Source organism: Cibotium barometz, chromosome 54 (genome assembly GCF_041138505.1).
Source record: "Cibotium barometz isolate CiBa-2024 chromosome 54, ASM4113850v1, whole genome shotgun sequence".
Classification (NCBI taxonomy): Eukaryota; Viridiplantae; Streptophyta; class Polypodiopsida; order Cyatheales; family Cibotiaceae; genus Cibotium; species Cibotium barometz.
In genome coordinates this window covers 36,357,381-36,381,783 of record NC_141099.1, presented here as the reverse complement: position 1 = coordinate 36,381,783, position 24,403 = coordinate 36,357,381, and the positions used below count along the sequence as shown (strand labels likewise).

The following is a 24,403-nucleotide window of genomic DNA, read 5'->3' as shown; positions in this document are numbered from 1 at the left end:
GAGATTTCTATTCAGTTGTTCTCTGTACGAGAGAAGAAGAAGAACGAGAGAGAGAGAGAGAGAGAGAGAGAGAGAGAGAGAGAGAGAGAGAGAGAGAGAGACATACATACATATATATGTTATTTTAATTGTTCGCTGCACACAAGAGAGAGAAATGAAATGAAATGATATATTAACGTCTCTAAGAGGCCATAATGGCCTATGAGACCAAAACTGAGAGTATATCTGAAGTTGGTGTCTCATCAAAGAGAACAACTAAATGAGACTAAAAAGTACAATAAACTGATTGTCCTGCAGTTATAAGAACAGGATTGTAAGACTCCGAGATGATACTGGGTAGAAAATACTGAAAAATGTATATCAGATAGATCCATGTATGCTGATCAGTTGAAGTGTTACCCTCTCCTTAGATCAAGTATCTCCGCCATGTGGCTGTCTAGAATGGAGAGGTCGTAGAAGCGAGGTAGGTGCCTCCGATGCCGAGCAATAATGGCTCTGATTTGGCGATGGTGAGGATGCCGTGGTCGGGATCGTGGTGGGCGTGGCCAACGAGCTAGATAACTGCTCTATCAGTGGTGACTCCCTAGGAGCGTGGTCGGTGCCCTGATGGCCCAATGGAGGAGGTATCAGGAGGTGTGTGGGCTGGGTTGTTGGTGCTGGTGCTGGTGCTGGTGCTGGTGCGTGGCTCCTGAAACTGTATGTGTGCACATTGCCTCTCAAGTGCCCCCAAGGTTGTATGCCCTCGAGCTAATCTAGCTGGTGTTGCCTCCTTCAGGGAGAAACGCGGTCTTTTGAAAGTGACTCCCAAGTAGACATATGATCTGACGTACTCTACCGGCTCCCCTCGGAAAGTGAACTGAGGCTATGATCTCGTCACCCATGCTTGTGTGGTGTTAAACACCATAACCTTGGTTTTCCCAAGGTTCACAGTAAGATCTCTATCCGCACAGAAAGCCTGTAATGCATCCAGGTGTCTCTGTAATCCCCCTGGAGAGTCTGAGATTAGAACAATATCATCACCATATAACAAGATGGGTATCAACACCCCTGCCAGGCATGCCCCTGGGCCTCCCAATCTGTCTACATAATCAGAGACCGCATCAATGTACAATCCAAAGAGGGTGGGAGGTAGCGGGCATCCCTGCTTCACCCCTATCGTGTTGGTCACCCTATTAGATAGTCCACCTGGAGCTCGGACTCTGTCTGTCACAGACTCATACAAAGCATATATCCCCCACTGCATATCCTCGGGTACCTCAATGTCACGCAATCTGTGCATAAGCCTGGTACGTGGTACGGTATCGAAGGCTTTGCGGAAGTCCACAAAGCAGCAGTATATCCTTCTCTTTTGTGCCCTGCCCTCTTCAACAAGTGCCCGAAGTGTCAGTATGTGATCCAAGGTAGTAAATCCTCTCCTGAAGCCAGCCTGTCCATGTGCTCGATGACCATGCCTCTCTGCCCATCGGCTCAGCTCCGACTCCAATATAGAGCCATATAGTTCAAGTATTGACCAATCATGATCGTGCTGTAGTTGCCTGGTACCATGGGGTCCCCACTCTTAAAGAGTGGTACAATGATTAAACACATGTACGATGAGCAGAGCCAAAGTGTCTCGTGCATATGAGAAGTGCTCTCCAACTAGCCCATCATGATCTTGTGCCTTGCCATTCTGTAACCTGTCTATCGCATCTAGCACTATCCACATAGTAAAAAAGGTACTGCTAGCCGGTCTAGCTCCATGTGGAGGGGGGGTGGGGGGCTGTCCTGGTGCATCATATAGCTCTCTAGCATAAGTATGCCATGCCTCAGGTGCAGTAATCAGAGTACCAGGCTGGCTCTCCTGAAACATCTTCCATGCCCTTTTGCTGTCCTTCCCCAGGAAGAGTTGGTAGAGCTACTCCTCTAGCTTAGCCAGATAGGCTCGTTTCTTCTCCGCACAAGGCGCCAAAAGATCATCCTAGCCTTTCTATGCGTGTGAGACCCAATGGCAATCTCACGCTGTAGCTATGCTCGTGTGTCACGACACTCATCATCATACGAACTGTTCTGTGGGGCAGTGCTGCAGGGGTGGGTGAAAGGGATCATAGTGCAGGGAAACGCATATGAGGCGGATGCATGTAGTACACCTGCCAATCCTCTTGTGATCTCATCCAGAGGGCTATGCGGGTCTAAAGCGAACAAGCCATCGGATATGGCGTCTCGGTAAACCCCAACTATCTCACGTGTAAACTGATATCTCGGGTACCTAGGTAGATGAGTGGCTGGCCCATCTCTCGGGGATCTACCTACTAGTGTGAAACTCAGGTATGCATGATCGGCTGCTATGCCAATGGGCCTACTGGAAATCGTGAAACCCCGCACATCAGGTATCAATGAAGGAGATCCCATCAAGTAGTCCATTGTGCTCGCTCCCCCTTTAGAGTTCCAGTGTGTGAGAGCATCTGATCCTTGCCATCTCAATAAGCCATTGTATATGACCAACCCATGTGCACTCCCGAGTGTGAGAAAATGCCTGCCATAATCTGTAATCTCCCCCTCATCCTGTGCTGATATCTGCAACCCTACATCCTCTGCCGTGATCTCCTGGTACATAGCCTCTTGTATCATACAGCTCTGTTTGCTCTGTGCCTGTACGTGCATTAAAGTCTCCCAATAGAAATATGTCTCCCATATTGGCAAACCTCATGATATCATCATATAGTGGTATATAGGGCGACTCTCTTGATGGTGCAAACGTGGAGTGGGCTGGGGGAAAGTAGCATACCGCCACATATAGCTCGCGGAGCCCCTCTCTGCATATTCGGACCCACATGTACCTCGCATCTGCATCTCTATGTACCACATGTATTTTGTCACGAAGCTCCTCCCTGTAAAGTATTGCCACTCCTCCAGATCCTCTGGTACCTCCCACTGTGCGTGGCTGAGGGCGGAAAACTGATTCCCATCTATAACCCCGTACGTCAAGAAGCCTCTTAATTGTGCACTGATGGGTCTCCGTATACATAGCGATATCACTGTGTCTGAAAGTATCCTGCATCTGTTCTAAGGGCTCCGTTGCAATTCCACACCGTGAATCTCAAGGTCTCATAGGTCGCGCACCGTCAAGCGGGCCTCCTCTCCGTAATGATGACTTGGCCATCTCTGGAGGGAGAGAAAGAAAGAAAGAAAGAAAGAAAGAAAGATTTTATTAACGTCTTCCAAAAGACCGAACTCGGCCTATGAGACAAATCAGAGTACCTGTATGGGGTATCCTCTGTCATCCCAACAAAATGAAAAAGTACTGAACAAAAAAAGCTGAATCTGGGTGTGCAGGGGATGGAGCTCTACTACTAGGAGAAATGCAAAGCTATATGCATGGAGTATACAATCAACCTAGCTAGCTCCATCCTGTACCATACTGGGGGTATAAAATGGTATACATCAGTGAAGGGGGTGTCCACAGCTCCCTGAAGAACATGCCTGGGTGCGCTCTGAAGCGGGCCAGTCGCTCCGCACCCTCTCTGTGAAACTGAGCTCTGATCTCTGTCATCTCTCTCTGGTATAGGCGTGGTGTCCGAAAGCCAGGTGTCCTCTGTCTCCTGCGGGCTCTAAGTGTCTCTGCTCTCTGGAGAGTAATTCCCTACCGTGTAGGGGCTGGGAGGGGAATGGATCTCTGAAAAAATGCAGTAATCTGTGTCTGTCGCCCTCCCTCTCGAGCTGTCTGAGCCTGTAATAATGTCTCTCTGTGGCGCTGTATGTCTAGAATGTATCTCCCCAGTATGCGCTGGTCTGCTGCCTCAAAGATCTGGCGTAGGGAATGTGGCTCTCTGAATAAAATGGGATATCTCTCTCTGATGGCTGTAAATGCTCTGCATCTGCATACATAATGCTCCTCACTCTCCACCTCCTCTCTGCACAATCTGCATACCCTCTCCTCTCGGGGGATCCGTGCTGCTCTGCCAGTCTCAATCTCCAATCGGTGTGATGAAACTTTGAGTTGACCACTCGGGAGCCGTGTGGTAAAAAGCCCTCCATGTATCTAGGCCTCTCTATAAATCCATCGTCAGTGATACTCATGAAGTGATCTCTGCAGTATAGCATCTTCGGTGGAAGAGGCTGTGTAGGCATCTTCGGTGGAAGAGAGAGAGAGAGAGAGAGAGAGAGAGAGAGAGAGAGAGAGAGAGAGAGAGAGAGAAAGAAAGTTTTATTAACGTCTACTAGAGGCCGAACTCGACCTATGAAACAAATCAATGTACAACTGTCAATGTCCTCTGCATGTCCTGAAAGAAAGGACAAAATAAACATGAAATAAACTATGAAAGTACTAAGCTAGTGGGGGGGGTTGATGGATGGAGCACTACTGCTAAAGGCTGAGTAGGCAACCTATATGCATAGGGTATATAAGAATGCAATGCAGATGTGTATAGCTCCAACCAATACCTTAATGGGGGTGTAATATGCAATACATAGGTGATGGTGAGGCAAAAATCCCTTGGAGCATGATCTCCGCGTGTGAGTGTAAGTGAGCTAGGCGCTCTTGGATATGGTGTTGATGTCGAGCCCGTATCTTTGTAATCTCCCTTTGATGTAGTCTGGGAGTCTGATAGCCTGGTGCTCTCGGTCTCTGTCTGGCTCGGAGGTCTGCAGCGCGCTGAAGTGTAACCCCCTCCTGTGTCAGGGTTGGCATTGGGATAGATCTCTGGAAGAAATCAGTGAGGTGGAGTCGTCACCCACCTCTCCCTGTGGTATGAGTCCGTAGTGGTGCCTCTCTGTGGCGCTGTGTCTCTAGCAAGAACTAGCCAAATCCGCGTTGGTATGCGGATTCCATGATCTGGCGGAGTGAGGGATGTCCACTGAAGATGGTGGTGTATCTCTCTCTAATGTCACTATATGCTCCGCATCTGCATACATAATGCTCCTCACTCTCAACCTCCTCCTGGCATAGTCTGCATATCCTCTCTGCACTGGGGATCCGTACTGCCCTACTTGCCTCAATCTCAAGCTGGTGTGATGACACTCTGAGCTGGCCAATCACCCATTGGGCACTGTGAAGCATATACACATCCATATATGCGGGTCGCTGAATAAATCCAGCCTCTAAGATGCTCATAAAATGATCTCTGTAGTATAGCATCTTCGTAGGCAGGGGCTGGTCGGGTGTGATCCATGTCCGCCTCATATAGCGCTGCAATAAGTCCTGTCGCATGTTCCTCTCACTATGTGAGAGCTGCATATGTGGAGCATTAAGATCATACTGAAGAGGTGGTAAGTGATCTATGTCCCACCCACACTTGGTCAATAGCTGTATCATCTGTACATACCATGATCCTGTGTCACCAGCCTCAGCTAACTGTCTGGACGCCTCAAAAGCTCTACGTGACAATCTGTCCGGAGCCATGGCTCGCACTCGATGAATAAAGCAGACCACTTGGAAGAGAGCCTCTACTAGAATGGCTGGTGCAGCAAACTCTGCTTTGACAATGTCATGTGGTACAGATGGTTTGCTGCGAATCATCCGCGAGAGCATCAGGACCTGGGGTCTCTCGATCTGTGTCCAAGAGGAGGCCAAGAGTCCGTATGCCCATGCTGCCGCTGCGTACATCAATGCGGGTGTGACCAGAGTGTCGAATAGCCACCCCTTCGTGTGGGGCTCCTGAAAGTGTGCTTGGTGGCACTGTCGCTCAAGCATGGCCAGGGCAGCATATCCTCGTGTCAATCTGTCTCTGGCTGCTCGTGCCATAGAGAAGCGCCCTGCTGTACTAGCAAATGTAATCCCTAGGTATACATATGAGTCCACCACCTCAACCTGGCCTCCTACAAGAGTGAAGATTGCCTGTCTCATCGGATCTGCCCCGACGTATGGAATATCATAACCTTGGTTTTCCCAAGGTTCACTGTCATCCCTCTCTGAGTACAGAAATCATCTAAAGCTCGTAGATGTAGCTGTAGTCCCTCCTGTTACTCAGACACTAGAATGATGTCATCCACATATAGCATAATGTGGACGGGTGTACCTGAGATGTCGATCCCGCCTCCTCCGCGTAGAATGAAATCAGCCACCTCATCGATGTAGAGCCCAAAGAGAGTAGGGGAGAGTGGGCATTCTTGCTTCACACCAATGGTGCTAGCAATGGGTCTCAGATAAGCCTCTTGGGCATCGTACCCGTCCTAGTACCTGCTCATATAATGCATAGATGCCCCATGTTATCTCTGTGGGTATCCCCAATGACTGAAGTTGCTGGAAGAGTCGCTCTCGTGGCACTATATCAAAGGCTTGCGGAAATCCACAAAGCAGCAGTAAAGCCTCCTCTTCTGCGCCTTCGCTTGATCAATCAGGCAATGCAGAGTGAAGATGTGGTCGATAGTAGAGGAGGCCCGTCTAAAGCCTGCTTGGCTAGGAGCGCGTAGCCCCTCGTCTCCACATATGTACTCAGCTCTGCCTCCAGCACTTCTCCATATAGTTTGGCCAGTGTGTGGCCAATCATGATCGTCCTCTAGTTGCCGGGATCTGTCATGTCCCTAGCTTTGTGGATAGGCGCTATAGTGTGCATGGTCCAATCAGCTGGGAGACCCTCTGCTAGTGCCCTGTTAAACAAGCGAGCAATAAAAGGAGCAAGTGTGTCAACTGCATATATAAGGTGCTCACTCTGTATACCTGTATGATCCGATGATCTCCCATGCTGTAGACGTCGAATGGCTCTCTCTACCATGGAGTCAGTAAAGAAGGTCGATGTAGTGGGACGTGATATTGATGGCTGGGGTATCGGTGGCTGGTGAGGTACATGGTAGAGACTCTCGGCATAAGTGCACCATATATGTGGGTGCTCTATAGGGGTAGAGGTGCGAGGCTCCCTAATCCTGCGCCAAGCTGTGGCGGCATCTCGGCTCATAAGTAGATGATAGAGATCCCAGTATTGAGCCTCCTCATATGCCCTCCGTTTGCGGCGTGTAAGGGACCGCATCTGCCGTCTGGCCTCTCTCTGAGTGATCTCTCCCAATGCCTTTTATTAATGTCTTCAAAAGATCAGTAGGGTCTATGAGACAAAAAGGTGTTACAAAGTATCCAAGTGTTACACTGATCCTAGTAAAATAGAAAAATAAAACACTGGAAAAAGACTACTAGCTACAAATACAAGTAGCATCCTCAGGAATACATCAATTGGAATACAATAGCACGATGACCCAAGGTCGAGGAACATCAAGCTAGGGTGGCTGGTGGAGAGGTCTCATCATCAACCTAGGGAACTGTGTAAAGGGCATCAATGTCCATGTGTCCTTTGTGGGCATCTTTTATCGCTGGAGCATCTCCTGGACTTGGAGTCGATGGGCGGAGCGCCTATACAGCCCAGTAGGTCTTGAGAGAAAGAAAGAAAGTTATATTAAACGTCTTCAAAAGACCCAGTGGATCTATGAGACCAAATGTGATAGAATAGTGTCCATGTAATCTCATCATGGTACAAAAGAAAACAAAGACTAGAGCTATGAGCTTGGAATGTCAAATCTGAGCCATATGATACAAAGCGGGACCATCATCATCGTACAACCTATGGAGCTAACCTCCCCCCCCAACCCCCAACCCCCCCCCCCCCCCCCTCCGGTAGGGGGAGGGGGCGTCAAGGATATCGAGCATGGGGTTAACTTGTAGAAGGCTTTGCAAATCCGCCGAGCGTGGGAAAGTGGCTCAATGCCTCTTTAAGATCTCGTCAAGCTGGGGCTGATGTCTGTGTTGTTGGCGAGGTCCAGGGAGTTTGGGGCGTTGGGCTTGCTGTAGTGCCGTGGCCCGGTCTAGAGTCACTCCAAAGTGGGGTCTGGCGGGGGGTCGAGCACTCAAGAATGTGTGGCTTGTTGAGGCTGTGAGTATGTCATCCATGGCTGGTGGCGCGTCCTCTCGTGGTCAGAAGAACTGAGTGATGGTCGCCTCGGGCTGGGGTGGATGTCTCCCATGGGGTCTTGACTCCCTAATCAAGGAGTCTTTGGTGATGAAGCTCTCTCTAGTAGGAAGAGGCCCATGCACTGCTGATTTGGATAATCCATGATCTTGGATAAGGGTGCAAACCCCTCTCGGAAGAGACAGTGGAACCTCCCTCGAATCTCGTAATATACGGTGCATCTGCATATGAAGTGCGCCTCTGACTCGACCTTGTCCTGGCACATAGTGCACGAGGTATCTACAAGGCTCTCCCTGTCTCTTCCAGATGCTTCGATGACACCCGCAACTGGCCCACTGCAATTCGCATGGCATGTGATATGTATATGTCAAGATATCTGGCCCTTAGTATGAAACCATGTATGTAAGCCTCATAAAAGTATCCATGTAGTGCTGCTTGAGAGTGGATCATGTGTTGTGATCTAAGTATCCTATATGTGTAGTCCCAATAAATCATATCTGATCACCCGGTTCCTGCCATCCTGAGAGCGCCTAATGAATGGGGAGTCCGGCTCATACTAGAGTGGGGGGAGGCGATCCATCATGAGTCCCTACGTGGTGAACGACATATAATGCAATGATCCCCCACATCGTGTCTGATGGTACCCCCAAATCCTGGAGTCTCTGTGTTAGTCTGGCTCGGGGAACTGTATCAAATGCTTTGCGGAAATCCACAAAGCAACAGTAAACCCGTTGGTGTCATGCTCTGGCCTCTCCTATGATGGCTCGGATGTGATCCAAAATAGAGAATGACCTAGGGAAGTGTCACATGCACTCTGCACTCAGTGCATGGTTACAAGATAGCTCATCATCAGCAGTGCAACAGTTGTACAGTATTAGAACCCAGTAGGATGATATTTGTCGTACGCCGTGACCCCATTGTACATCCTTAGTCCAGGATAAGTCAGGCACGAGCTACGTAGGTCATTCCTCAGCCTTAGCGGGTCAGTCAGTCAGTCAAGTCCCTTAACCCACTTGGAGAGAATCATTTATGCATGTAGAGTCAGTAGAAGCCTTAGGGTTTGCATCAGAAAGCACTCTGCATCCTACATAATATGCATTCATATGCCTGTGCATCATTTAGAACATCCCGAAGTAGAGAAGACGGTGTGAGCATTTGTGTGACAGGATCTTCTAATACAAAGACTTCCGCTGCATATCACAGGAAGCTTGCCTGCCCTGATGCCCTGTGCCCATGTCTCTTTGCTAGTGTGTTGAGCTCAAGCTCTAATTATGTGTATGCTTAGGCTTAATCCACCATGCTAATGCTTGTCTTTGATCCACCATGAACTTCAACATGGTATCAGAGCCATTGTCATCTAATGTCATCTGATTTCTGATCTCTCTATCATCGCTATGTGGTTTGCATGCCATCACAGTGCCTACGTCCGCTAGTGCGCACATCCGTTGTTTGACACCATAGTAGGCCCTGCTTATGTCGGACTGGCTCAGCCATTACTCTACCAATCTAGGCACCACTCCATGCTGCTCTTCCATGCCCTACATTCATTGGCTTCCCTGCCTATCCGCATTTGCTGTTGCACAACACTTCATGGTGCACACCAGCTTCTTCACATCAACTACATCAACAAAGCTCCCTATACTACTGTAGCCACGCAAAGGCCACATGCACTATTCATCTCGGCTAGGGCACGCACAACTGCTACTACGTGCCATCTTTGACCCATAAAGTTTGGCGAGTATGTGGCCAATCATAATAGTCCTGTAGTTGGGGTCCGTGTGGTCTCCGGCTTTATGGATGGGTGTGATGATATGGGCTGTCCAAATGGGTGGGAAGCCTTCCGAAAGAGCCCGGTTGAACATATGGGTCAAGAGGGGTGCCAGTCTCCCCCGCATGGGAGATGGGCTTTGCCAAGAGGCCCTTGTGGTCCTGTGATCTACCGTTTTTTGAGTCTCCAGATGGCTTGGGCTACCATTTTGGATGTGAAGGTCGATGTGATGGGACATGGATGTGATGGTGGTGGGATGGGGGGCTGATTTGGTACTTCGTATAGGGATCGTGCATATGCGTGCCATATGGATGGAGATGTGATGGGTGTAGGTGGGCGTTTCTCCCGGATTTTCTTCCAGCCCTCAGTACAGCCCACACCTTTGAGAGATTGGTATACGTCCTTGTATTGGCCTTTTAGTATGTGCTCGTTTCTTACGTCTGGTTGTATATTGGTTAAGCCTTTGAGCATCCCGCTCTCAGACTTGGCCAGTTGCAACCTCGCGTAAGAGACGCTCACGTGTTGTGCGGCATACCTTGTCATGCCAATCGTTCTGGGGCATGGTGCTAGTGGGGGGTCTAGTTGGTAAATGGAAATGCGGCTATGGCAAAGGTGTAAGATTGTGGTGAGTTGAGAGGTGAGGTTGACTAGTGGGAAATTGGGGTTTACATATGTTAGATGTCGGTAGAGATGGTTGGAGTAAGCTGAGGCCCCATCATGGTGGAAGTGAATCTGGGTGTAGTGGGAGATGGGCGGTGGTGGTGAGGATGGTCGGGAAAAGTTGAGGCTAAAGGAGAGATAGGCATGGTGGGCTCCAAGGGGGCAGGTGGGAATGGTGTAGGCATGTATGGATGTGGCTAAAGCCGGAGATCTCATCAGGTAATCCACTGTACTCGAGCCTCTGCCATGTGGGAAGCATGTGAGAGCTCCGGAGGAAGGCCAACGGGACATCCCATTGAAGATGGCTAAGCCATGTGTGGTCCCTAGCACGAGGAACTCTCTCCGTGATGGTGTAATGTCCCCTCTGTCCGGTGATGCGCGCTGAATGCCAATGTCTTTGAGTCTGTCTCCTGCATGGTCGGCTCCTCTTGGTCATATACAGATGCGTGCTCGCTCTGAGTCCTAGCGTTGCAGTCCCCTGAAAGGAGAACTTCGCCCAAGCGTGAGAGCTCAATGATGTCTGCATGGAGGGGATAAAACTGCTCTCCCTCCTCCAGAATAGCATATGGGGACTTCCTAGGTGGGAAGTAACATACTGCAATGTGTATACATCTCTCCAGTGTGACCTGTAACCTCACCCACATAAAGTGTGCCACTCGCTGACTATGGTGATCGTGGGCTGTAGATAGTACCGCCACTCTGACAGACCTGTGCACCCCACCGCATGTGCGTGTCTCCTCTCGGGAGGCGGATGCCCACTCATAGCCTGAGATGTGTGGCAGCCCTCTCTTTGGGCTCTGGTCGGTCTTTGTGAAGAAGATAATGTCCCTCTTTTTCAAAAATTTCCCTAAGTCCCCCAATGTCCGACCATAGTGTCCCATTGCAGTTACAAACTGCCAACTCCAGGTGTGGTCCCACAGGCCGTGCGTCCCTATTTGGGATGCCGCTATGTGATGATGACTCGCCCGTCCCTGTATGCTGCCCACTTCTTTGCCTTGCGGGCCTCGTGCACCTTGGGCATGTTCGCCCGTCTGTGCTCTACGTGGGTTTGGGTGAGATCATCCTCTAGGTATATCTTCTCCTCTTGGAGAGCTGTCCTTGTGTCCATCAAGGCATCGTGGCTAGCAAGGGGTGAGAGAGAGAGAGAGAGAGAGAGAGAGAGAGAGAGAGAGAGAGAAAGCAAGTTGTATTAACATCTTCAAAAGGCCAAAATGACCTATGAGACCAAAAGGCTACATCATGAGAGAGAGAGAGAGAGAGAGAGAGAGAGAGAGAGAGAGAGAGAGAGATTAAAACGTCTACGAGAGGCCAAAGTCGGCCTATGAGACAAAAAATAATACAACTGTGTTCTTCCAGTCATCGGAAGAAAAGAAAGAAAACAAAAAGTGTGCATGTGTTTGGATACAACTGTGAATCATCATGGATCGGTGGAGCCCATATACAAACAATATAAGGGGGGGTGGGGATGTGGATGGAGTGCTAAGGCAAGATGCATCTCTATATGCTGAAGGGGTAGTACAAGCATGCTATGCAGATCTATGTCTAACTCCATCCAGTGCCATAAGAGAGAGAGAGAGAGAGAGAGAGAGAGATGAAATGAAATGATATATTAACGTCTTCAAAAGGCCAAAATGACCTATGAGACCAAAAAGGTTACAACAATTGGTGGATCTGATACAATGTCTGTGTAAGAAAAGCTAAAACAACTAAACAACTAATTGAAACTGAAACAACAACTATGAGGAAAAGTAAGGTACTAGGAGCTCCTAATGGATAACATCTGGGAAGGAAAACTCCAGCAACAAAGGTAAGCATCATATACATCACTATCCAAAGATGTATTAATGTCTACAAAAGGCCTATGAGACCATAAGGTTACATCATGTCCATGAAATAATACATCATGGGTACTAAGAATAAAAATCAAAGAAAGTAACAAGAGCTGAAATGTCAGATCTGAGCCCAAAACAAAAGCTCTCATATCACCCTGAAAGATCCCGCATAGGACACTGCAACATGGCACCCCATGTAGTGAAGCTGGGCCTGCGGGAGATCCCGTGGTGGTGGGAGACGATTGCTCTAATCCTGCTGTTGTGGGGTTGTGGGAGGGGACCATGAGGTCCTCGGGACGCCGCTCTGTTATGATGACTCGCTCGTCCCTGTATTTTGCCCACTTCCCCACCTTACTGGCCTTTTGTACCTTGGGCGTGTTCGTGCGTCTGTGCTCTACTTGGGTTTGGTGAGATCATCCCTTAAGTATATTTTCTCTTCTCAGAGAGCTGTCCGTGTGTCCATCAAGGCATCTCGGCTAGCAAGGAGAAAGAAAGAAAGTTATATTAACGTCTACGAGAGACCCCAAGGGCCTAAAAGACCAAAAGTAAGACAATGGTACCATGGATATACTGAGCCATGGAAAACTAAAAGAAAAAGTAACATGAAAACATTTGACAGTACATATGATCAGCACATGATCCTGTGTAGAGTGAGATATGCTGTGACTAGCTAATGACGATACCCGCCGTGGCCAAAACCGATCTGATGGTGGAGTGAATGTCAGGCCTCTGTGATGGGAGTGTGACATGTCGGGGCAGAACCTCATGAATCTGTCTCTGTGTGGTGGAGGGTCCTGATGCTTTGGACCGGGGACGTTTGGCTCGGAGAATGGATCAAGCTCTCTCACTAAGAACTCCTCTAGGGCGTGGGTATGGGTGGTGGTCTCTGATGTTGTAGTAGAGGAACTGTTGTGGGCAGTGGATTCCGATGTGGTTGTGTGTACCACAAAGAAATTTGTGATGGCTCTCTGTGAGGTGTCCTGTCGGAGCCGAGGCTATCTCTCTGCATGCTGCCTCAACACTACATCCCTTTGTTGTCTGAGCTCCATCAAGTACATGCCCAAGCACCTCTGATCCTCAAACTCTATCACCCGTGTGAGTGGTCCGAATCCCTCTTGGAAGAGGCAGTGGAATCTTCCCCGTATCTCATAGTAAGCCGGGCAACTGAGCATATAATGGGCCTCATCCTCTACTGCTCCTGTGATGCATACTGTGCATGTCCACTCCTTATGTGGGATATCCTCAGCTCTTCTAGTCTCTACTCTGAGGCGGTGGGAGGATACCCTGAGCTAGCTTATCGTGATACCCATGGCATGTGATATATGTATCTGTATGTATCCGCGGATCTCAAAGAATCCATCGTCGGAGAGTCTCAAGAAGTGATCTCTGTAGAACTCACACTTCTTACCAAGCTCTGACAGAGACACCCATGTTTGGTGTATGTGTAGCCCGAGTAGATCTAACCGGATGATCCCGTTGATCTCCTGACGTGAGAGATCAAGGTATGGGGAATCCAAGCTATACTGAAACGGGGGGAGACGGTCCATTTGGATGCCATGTGCATGAAACCACTCGACTACCTCAGAGTACCATGCATGTGTCGATAATGGTGGTGCCCGTGTCGCTGAGGAGGAGGGCAGTCCAGCTCGTCTCGATCGCTCCCCCTCCCTCTCGTCGTATAATTGCATAGAGGACTCTAGTGCTAGTCATGGGAGGCGATTTCCATCAAGCGTGTGTACATGCTGAATATAAGTGACAGTCTGAAAAAGGGCATCTGTAACCAGTGGGGCCACCCCAAACTCTGCATGTATAGTGTATTGTGGTACAGATAGCTTATTCGTGATCATGCGTGACAACATCATCGACTCTAGTCTCTCTATGCTTCTCCAGTGATCCTTCCCTAGGCTTGGCCCCCCCCAAAGGGCTGCACCATACATAGCCGATGGTCGTACTAGAGTATCAAAGAGCCAACACTTAGTGTGGGGTTCTTGGAAATGTGCTTGGAAACATTGTCACTCTATACGGGCTAGGGAGGCGTGCCTCCTCGCAAGTCATTCAGTGGCAGCTATGGTCATGCAAAACAAAGGGCCTATAAAAGTGACTCCTAGAAAAACATACTTCTGCACAATCCCCACTGGGGCATCTCTGTATATGAAAGAAAATTGGAGACGACCATAACCTTGGTTTTGCCCAAATTGACTATAAGATGTGTTGAAGACCATAACGTTGGTTTTACCCAAATTGACCGTAAGGTCTATCTCCCTGCAAAATCTGTTCAATGCATTTAAGTGTTTCTGGAAACCCTCGGCTGAATCTGAGATCAAGACAATGTCGTGAGCATATAGCAATATGGGCACTACTGTCTGAGCCAATGTGAACCTCTACCTCCGAAACTATCCACAAATACTGCGATCTCATCAATGTATAGGCCAAAGGGTGTAGGTGAGAGTGGGCAGCCCTGCTTAACCCCAATAGTGCTATATATATCTCCCAAGGTCCCACCGGGTGCACGTACTCGGCCGAGTACTACTGATATAGTGCCATCACACCCCATATCATCTCAGAGCTCCTGCAAGCATCCTATCAGATGAGTTCGAGGGACGGAGTCAAAGGCTTTGCAGAAATCCACAAAGCAGCAATACACATGTCTCTTTGAGGACCTCGCCTCCTCTATGATAGCCCGTAAAGTAAAGATATGGTCCAGCGTGGAGAAGTTTCTCTTGAAGCCTGCCTGGCCTGACGCTTTGTTTCCCATCCTCTTTGCCATAAAGCTCATCATGTCCTCTAGTACTGCCCCATAGATTTTGGCCATTGTGTGACCAATCATGATAGCCCTCTAGTTACCTAGGTCCGTGGGATCTCCTGCTTTGTGGATGGGGACAATGGTGTTGGTAGTCCAGGAGCGTGGGAAGCCTTCACAGAGTGCTTTGTTAAAAAGACTGGCAAGAATGGGAGCCAATACGTGGTGCCCATGGGCAAAATGTTCCGTGCGTAGATCCTCATGACCTTTTGCTCTCCCATTATTGAGCTTTTTAAGAGCCCTAGTGACATTGGGGGAATCAAAGAGATAAGATGATGTAGGCGTAGGGATGTGTGACGTTTGTGGTATAGGCTGGTTTGGCACAGCATACAACTGTCGTGCATAGGCTTCCCAAAGGCTAGGATCTGTGATAGGTGTAGGTGCTCTTTTTTCTTCCAGAATGCGCAAAGCTTCTGAGTTGTCCTTGCTCAAAAAGTGCTGGTATAACTCTTGTTCCCGATGAGAAGTGCCCGTTTCTTTCGGTGAGTGAATGTATGGAAGATGCGTTGCATCTTATGTGCTGAAATCAGCCCATGTTCCCTCTCGTGTAAGAGGCGAAGCCTAGTGGTTTTGCACTCTTCATCATACCATCCATTCTAGGGTTGGGATCCCACTGGCAAACTTGTTGTGGAGCATGTGGTGTAGGGAAAGCTCGCGTGGGCGGAGTCATGGATGATGAAGGAAAATTGGGATGTGATGGTGGAGACAGGGAGGGATAAGTCGAGAGCTGAGCGGGAGAGGTGGTCCTCATGTCATAGATGTGGTCAAGATCATGATGGAAATGAATCCAGGTGAAGGTGGTGACAGGGGGTGTGGGTTTGGGCGGTAAGATGGGGCATGAGATTGTGAAAGAAAGTAATGCGTGGTCAGCTAGTATGGGGGGAGGAGGGACGGTGAAGTCTGAGATGTGTGGTATAAGAGCGGGAGATCCCATGAGGTAATCCACTGTACTAGTGCCTCCCCCATGCAGAAAAAATGTAAGACTGTCCGACTGCGACCATCTGGACAACCCATTTTATATAACCAGCTCATGCATAGCCCCCATCTCGAAGAAATGTCTACCATATGATGTTGCATTCCTCATATCCTGGTTGGCCCTTTGGAGGCCCATCTCAGCCAAGTCAATTGCTAACAACATAATGGCATCTCGCTCGAAATCATATGTCTGCACTTGTTCCCCTTTCGTCCGTGCATTAAAGTCTCCTAATAGGAGGACCTCTCCTTGCTGGGAGAACTCTACAATGTCTGCAAATAATGGCGCATAGGGAGTCTCCCCTTTCTCTATCAACCTGCATGCATATTCTGATTTCTCTGGTTGGAAGTAGCGTACTGCAATATGCATCACCCTCAAGCCAGGCCTGGCTAATCGCATCCACATAAAACTAGCCTCCTCATCGTGTCTAACCATTGTGAGCATGCCTCTCAAATGAGGGCGAAGCAAGCATGCCACTCCTCCCGAGCCACGCACCCCCCAATGGTGCGTGTTTGTCCTCTGAAAGCTGATTCCCATGTATAAACCTCCAGTTTGGGTGGCCCTCTCTCATATGTAGAAGATAATATCCCTATCTGTGTAAGTCCTCGTTAAGCCTCCTGTGTCCGACCATAGAGTTCCATTGCAATTCCATACTCCCATCCTCAATGCATCTATGGTCTTGTAGGCCCCGCACCATCATGTGGGGTGTTTATTCGTGATGATGACTCGATCATCACGATAAACGGCCCATTTTCCTGCCTTGCGGGCTTCCATAACTTGAACCATCCCCGCTTTCCTCTGTTCCACCTGTAGGGGGGTGAGGTCATCTCCAAGGTATATTTTGGTGGTTCGGAGGGTGGCCCTCTTCTTCAAGAGACCAAACGGGACTCCCTATCTTTGAAATTGAGGAGGAGAGGCCTCTCCCTCGTCAAGTCCTTCCCGGCTCACCAAGCATCTACAAAAGGGGTGTCAGTGAGGCACATTTGTCTACATAAAGTCTCACCCTCCTCTTTTGGTGAGTTGCCCGCTTGCAAGCCTATTACTCGCACATGTAGAGCCCTAGATTGGCGACGCTTAAGCGTGACCGTTATGATGGAGGTGGCATTCGAGGTGTGGACTGTTTTTGTTTTTTCACAACCTCAACCCATTTGGAGGTTTCTCCAACCCCTTCTTTGGTGGCTTCCATGTCTTTTCGGAGGCCTGCATGCTCCTCTCGGAATCCTGATTTGGCCTCTTGAATCTCTGCTGTGATTGCCTTCTTAACCTTCTCTAGTTCCGCGTCAAGTTTGGCATTGGTGTCTTGCAATCGAGCAATCTCTAGAGCAAGAAGTTCTTGTGTAGCTATTTCTCTTGCCCTTTGCCATGCTTGTGCATTTCTTCCTTGCATAATTCCATACATTTCTCCATGCATGCGTCCTTCCAGGCTTCCATCTCTTGTCGCATCTCAGCTTGCAGCTGTTTGTACATTTCCTCTTTGCCTTGAATCTTAGTCCTGACAGCATGAATCTCCTTTTGATGTTGGTTCACTGTCCTGTCTGTTGGTGTTGGACTCACACACTCACACACACACAAACCTGCACATTAGGGTTAGGTGCAGTATGGAGAAGCTCACACAGAAATGAGAGAGAGAAATGAAATGAAATGTTATATTAACAAATGCAAGTCAACCCTTGCATGTGTGTCACATCCATATAATATAGAAGTACAAAATATTATATGTAGAGTGTCCTTTCACACTTGATATCCAAGGGAAAAAACCACATGGGAAAAAGTGCCCTTGGTTAAGCCCTATTCCACATAGCACTACCATAAGTGAGCATATGCCTACAAATCCCCCTTGTAGTGGAAGTGTGAACCTGTACAAGGTAGCAGATCACTCTCTGTATGAGAGTAAGCCCAAAGCTTTGCGGAAAGCTTCAAACTTTTCTCGAGGTAAAGCCTTTGTGAATAGATCTGCAACATTATCCTGTGTAGGGCAGTAAGATAAACTGATCTCCCCTGCATGTAACCTCTCTCTGACATAGTGATAATGAATCTCAATGTGCTTGGTACCTGCATGAAATACTGGATTTCGTGCCATGGCCATAGCACTCTGGCTATCAGTGAGAATGGTGGTGGGTGTCTACTGACACTCACGAAGATCAGCCAATAATCTCCTAAACCATACACAATCTACTGTAGCTGTAGTAGATGTGGCAACAGTGGGTCGCTTTTTACTCAACCAAGATATGCATGAACTGCCAAGAAAAAAACAATTCCCAGTGGTGGATTGCCTGGTATCATAATCACCAGCCCAATTTGAATCACTGTATGCATAAAGCTGCAAGCTGCCCCCCTGGGATAGAACAAACCAATATCCAGGGTACCTTGAAGATAACGAAATGTGCGTTTGACTGCTTGCCAATGCTTTGTGCCTGGGTTGTGCATGAATTTGCTCAACAAAGACACCCCAAAAGATATGTCTGTCCTCGTGTTACACAAGTAAATGAGACATCCCACTGCTTGGCTGTAAATGCCGGCCTCAAAAGGCTCTCCAATATCATGCATAGTAAGCCGTACACCTGGTTCTACTGGAGTAGAAATGGGCTTACATTCATCCATGTGAAACCTTTTTAGCAAACTTTTTGTGTACTTAGTTTGTTGCATAATAATGCCATCATCTATATGCATAAAGTGTATGCCAAGATAGTAGTGTAAAGGCCCGAAATCTGACATATCAAATTCAGCTTTGAAATCTGAAATTTGTGCTTTGCTAGTACCTGTAATGAGCATGTCATCTACATACAAGATGACTGAGAATATCGGCACCGGTTTTCTTCACATACAATGTGCTTTTAGCTGGACTATTCACATAACCTGGGCTGGTTAGATGAGCATGTATTTTACCATACCAAGCTCTTGGAGCTTGCTTTAACCCATACAATGCTTTGTGTAACCTGCATACTTTATGTTCCTCACCAGGAACTACAAAACCAATGGGCTGATTTACATATACTTCCTCCTGTAAATCCCCATTTAAGAATGCAGTTTTAATGTCCAATTGATGCACTTTCCATCCTTTATGTGCAGCCAATGCAATCACTGATCTTATTGTGGTCATTCTCGAAGTAGGAGCAAAAGTCTCCTCATAATCTATTCTCTTTTTCTGGGAGTAGCCTTTAGCTACAAGTCTTGCTTTGTACCTATCAATAGTACCATTAGACTTCCTTTTGACTTTGTACACCCACTTTGTTCCAATGACATGCTTGCCTTTAGGCAATTCAACAAGATCCCAAGTATTGTTCTTCATGATAGAAGAGATTTCAGCTTGCATAGCTTGCACCCAATGCTCATTCTCATGTGCTTCTTCATAAGAAGGAGGCTCTTTTGAATCAAAGAGACCACCCATGGCTAATGCAGACTCCCCACGATGTATATTCAATGCATGGCTGGAACTAGCCCTTGTTCTACCTGTGAGTGGAGCTGCAAGTTTGCTTTCTTGCAAAGTTTTCAACAACCATCTTGGCATTGACTTGGCTGTGTCTATGGCTGTTTGCTCTTCCCTGACAAGATCTTCCACTTCTTCCATAGAAGGGGGCTGAATGGCTGGTTGTTCCACATGTTCTACATGAGGATATTCTTGTGTAGGGGCTGGCTGATCTGAATCCCCCCTAATTGCAATGGGTAATAGTCCATCAAACATGTCCTGTATGCCCGTATCATTACTTTTTTACAAGCTGTACATGGGCTGTTCTGAATTTTCAGCAAATACCACATCTCTACTGACAAAAATCCTTCGTGTTGTTGGATTATAAAGATGGTATCCTTTGCTCTCATTGATGTAGCCCACAAAAATGCATTTCATTGCTTTGTCATCTAGCTTTGATCGGAGTTGTTCTGGGTCGGAGTTGTTCTGGCACATGTGCATATGCCAAACACCCAAATGTACGCATATAATCCACTGTTGGCTTTCGGCTATTCCAAGCCTCAAATGGTGTTATGGTTTTCAAAGCTTTTGTTGGACACCTGTTCAACACATGAGTTGCACACATTATAGCTTCCATCCGAAAATTGTGAGGAAATTTTTGTGCTTTCACCATGCATCTTGCCATCTCCATGAGAGATCTATTTTTCCTCTCAGCTACACCATTCTGCTGCGGTGTATAAGGCACAGTACATTGGTGTTTGATGCCCTTTTGAAGCATATAATCCTTGAATGCATTTGACATGTATTCTCCACCTCTATCTGAGCGGAGTGTTTGGAATTTACATCCACACACATTTTCAGCCATTGCTACAAAGTGTCGAAAGCATGCAAACACCTCTGCTTTCGCTTTCAAAGGGTAAACCCAAGCAAACGTGGAGTAGTCATCAACGAATGTGACGAAGTAAAGATGCCCCCCTATGGATGGTGTCCGCATTGGACCACATACATCACTATGTATGAGTTGTAATTTACTTTTCGCTCTAATAGCTCCATCTTTGGGAAATGGTTTTCGTTGCATCTTTCCCAAAATACACCCCACATACGTCTTGGTGGAGACTCAAGAGGCGGCATATTATCAACCATATGATGCTTCTGCAAAAGCATCAAACTCCGAAAATTTACATGCCCAAAATGAGCATGCCATAGCTCTGCATCATGCATAGCAGGAGTGTGGGCAGCCACTGTATTTGCATCATAAGTACGCTTGTCATAGCTGTCCAGCTTATACAAGCCTTTGTATCGTGTTCTAGAAGTGACTATTTCATAACCCTTTGATGGGTCTTTTACCAAACACTTCCCATCTTCAAATTCAACTTTTAAACCTTGGTCGTTTATGGCTGAGACGGAGAGAAGATTTTTCTTTATGCCTGTAACATACAATACATTTTTCATACATATATTGGCACCATTGGCTGCAATAAGTATGACATTGCCAATTCCCTTTACTGGATATGTGTTATGATCTGCATATGATACAGTGCGGCCATTTGAAGCATAAACCAAGTGCTGAAATACATCTTTGCATGAAGTGATGTGGCTCGAAGCACCACTATCAAAATACCATGATACATCCTGTCTGTCAGATGCAATGCAAGACATATCATTGTCTGAAGCACTTGGTGTGTCACTAGTGCATGACCAAAAAAGTGTACTATTCTTGAATTACATTAGTTGATTGCTGTGCTTTGTCATCAGAAGAGTCTGCTATTGCATTGCCTGCTTCTTTCCTTTTCTTTTTTGCAATCCGCTTTCTACATTCACTGATGTAGTGTCCAGGGGCTTATGGTAGTAGTGACATTTGCCCTTCTTTTTGGGCTTGTTTGCATTCCCTTTGTCAGACTTTTCACCACCAGAAGAGGGCTGTCCATGACCAGCCTTGCTAGACTGTTGTCCCCCATGCTTAAAGCTCTTTGCTTTATCCTTATCCTTGGTTGTAAACGCCTTGTCTCCACCACGTTTGCTCGCTAAGTTTGCTCTTGTTTGCTCTTCCTGCAAGAGTAAACCCACCAGCTCTTCAAAAGTGACGGGATCACCACCTCCTCTAATAGAGAGGTTGAGAGGTGTGAAAGCCCAAGTAGGAAGGTGGTAAAGAATGAAGAGTGTTGGTGACCAGCTGTCTGTCTGGGATAACCTCATCAATGTTGAGCAATTGTTCCTGCAAATCTTTCACTTTGGTGAGATGATTTGCCATGGAATCACCCTCATCCATAGAAAGAAGATCCAATTACCTCTTCAAGTAGGCGACTCTTGCCTCATTGCGTACCCGATACATTGCTTCCAATGTGTCCCATGCAAGCTTCGATGTCTTCAAGAAGAATGTGCGGAATAATAGTCCTTTTCACTGAAAGGGCTATCAATGACATGGCCTCTGCATCCCTAGAGTCCCATCTCTTCTGCTCTTGTGTGGGAGCAGGTTCTACTTCAAGAGCTCTTGGAGCACCTCCCCTTTGAGGCGTGGCTGGCTGTATGGTAAGTGGGCGTGTGTCATCACCACACACGATGCCCCAAAGCCCTTTGGCTACCAGCAAATTACGGATCATGAAACTCCAGAGGGAGTAGTTAGATCCATCCAACTTGTCCTCCTCGGTGAGCACACCAAATACATCTATAGCATTTTCAGCCATGTCAACAAAATATACCTGCAAGCAAACCAAGCACCAATGTGCACTGCCAGGCAACCAAATGTCCTGTGCAAATGTTTGCCTGCAAACTGAAGCAAGTGTAAACCTGCACGAAATTGTCCAATTACACACAATGTGTATACATATGCGACAAATCACAGCTGTAATGCCCAATTACATGCTCCAATATGAAAAGCCCCAATTTTTATGCACTCGAATCGCTTCAATGTGCAGTTAATTGGTCAATTTTCACAAAAGCTCCAAATTTTGCAACTGAAAGAGGCTCAATTTGCTGATTTTGACCTCAATTTGGAAAACCCCCAAATTGCAAGCAAAGCAACCTGTCCAATTTTTCAATTTGGCCTCAAATTGAGAAATCCCCCAAATTGCTTGAACCCTAAACCACCTGCAATTTTCAAATTTTCCTGGCGAGAATCTGGAGTAGAGTGCCTGCAAAGCTTTTTCCTCTTTTTTTTTTGGTTTATTTATTTCGAACATATAAGTACCTTGAAAACAAGTATCTGCACGTGGAGGGCCAGTACTGATGTGCAGGTGGCCGAACTGCAGGCGAGAAGAGGCGAAAACGGACGAACAGAGGGCCTAGGCGCTGAGCTGCGGCGGACGGAGGACCAGGGCGGCGGAGCAGCGGCGAATGTGGGCTCTGGGCGGCGGAGCAGGCTCTGCTGGGTGGCGGCGGTCCTGGCTCTAGTAGAGCCGGTGGTTGGGAGGGGTGGCGGCGGTGATGGGCACACTAGCGCCGCCGATCGCGAGGCGGCGGCGGCCGCCTGGGTAGTACCGCAGCCTGCTGGGCTGGGTGGAGGTGGTTGCCTGCGCAGTAACACCGCTGGCAAGGCTGGGCGCCGAGAGGCAAGCGACAGACGGAATCTGCAACTTCGACGAAAATTTGTAGGCACGGGTCCGGCCGACGGAAATTCACAGTTTGCTGCAGATTTCAGGAGTAGAGCTCCACAGGCAGCCCCCAGCTCTGATACCAATTGTTGGTGTTGGACTCTTCACTACCATAAGTGAGCATATGCCTACACTGTCTATCAGTTTCTTTTGGTTTGAAAGGGCCTTTTGAGCCTGTTTTTCGATCTTGTTCACTCTGTCTTCAAGAGGGAGCACCATTGTCACTGTCACCCAACTCAAGCCGTGGTCAAGGAGACGGGAGAAGATGGGAGCCGACCCGATGCGCGATGGGGTAAGGGCGGGAGTGGCTTCTGGTTGAGGGTTCAACCATTGGTCCGTGGTAGGGACATCCTACATTACTACGCACAGAGAGGCAGAGGCGGTAGCGGTGGGCGCATAGAGCGACAGGCGAAACGGGGACGATGGGCGCGGGACTGAGAGCAGAGGGCGACGACGGGCGCAAAGAGCAGAGGGCGATATGATACGAAGTGAAACCATCATCATCGTACAACCTATGGAGCTAACCCCTTGGTAGGGCGTGGCGTTAACCTGTAGAAGGCTCTATAGAACCGCCGGGCATGGGAAGGTGGCTCTGTGCCTCTCCAAGATCTCCTCAAGCTAGGCTGATGGCTGTGTTGCTGGCAAGGTCCAGGGAGTCTGGGGCGTTGAGCTTGCTTTAGTGTGGTGGCCCAGTCTAGAGTCACACCAGAGTGGGGTCGGGCACTGAAGAATGTGTGGCTCGATGAGGTTGTGGGTATGTCATCCATGGCTGGTAGGGCATCCTCTTGTGGTTGGAAGAATTGAGGGTGGATGTCTCCCATGGGGTCTTGGCCCCCTAATCAAAGAGTCTCTATGGCGATGAAACTCTAGTAGGAAGAGGCCCAAGCCCCGCTGATCTGGGTAATCCATGATCTGGATAAGGCTTGACAACTTTCTTTGAGAGAGAGAGAGAGAGAGAGAGAGAGAGAGAGAGAGAGAGAGATTAACGTCTTCAGAAGGCCAAAATGACCTATGAGACCAAAAAGGTTACAACAGTTGGTGGATCTGATACAATGTCTGTGTAAGGAAAGCTAAAAACAACTAAACAACTAACTGAAACTGAAACAACTATGAGGAAAAGTACGGTACTAGGAGCTCCTAATGGATAACATCTGGGAGGAAAACTCCAGCAACAAAGGTAAGCATCATACACATCACTATCCAAAGATGTCTCTCATCGGTCGATGGCGGATATCCTCAATGTCCTCCATGGTGAGTACTCTGACTGGACGTCTCCCATGCCGTGCTAGTATGGTCCTGATCCTCTGTTGTAGTCTCCGCCGGTGTCGAGATGGGCCTCTCATCTTGGGGCGCCTGGACCGCCCGAGCTCTATAGCCCGATCAATCAATGTACTCTGTGTGGCTGTACTCTGGGGCTAGCTGCAATGCCTGCTGGCCAGACTGCTCAATCTCTGGTCGAAAGAAGTCTGTAATGTGCCTCTGTAGGTGTCTCTCCCTCTCTGATCC

General features: G+C 48.1%; 2 protein-coding genes across 2 annotated transcripts in view; one reads left to right on the top strand and one right to left on the bottom strand.

Moving 5' to 3' along the window:
* Positions 1-24,403, top strand: part of LOC147608099 (uncharacterized) — a 112,881-nt gene that overhangs the window by 68,938 nt on the left and 19,540 nt on the right. The gene's annotated exons all lie outside the window — the stretch shown is intronic.
* LOC147608100 (uncharacterized) lies at positions 4,179-6,318 on the bottom strand. The gene has a single exon (XM_086789990.1). It carries the CDS (start codon positions 5,819-5,821, stop codon positions 4,775-4,777), a length of 1,047 nt encoding a protein of 348 aa, XP_086646116.1. The 5' UTR covers positions 5,822-6,318; the 3' UTR covers positions 4,179-4,774.

Coding starts and splice junctions, on each gene's coding strand:
- LOC147608100 (XM_086789990.1), bottom strand. CDS start 5,821: ATGAGACAGGCAATCTTCACTCTTGTAGGAGGCCAGGTTGAGGTGGTG.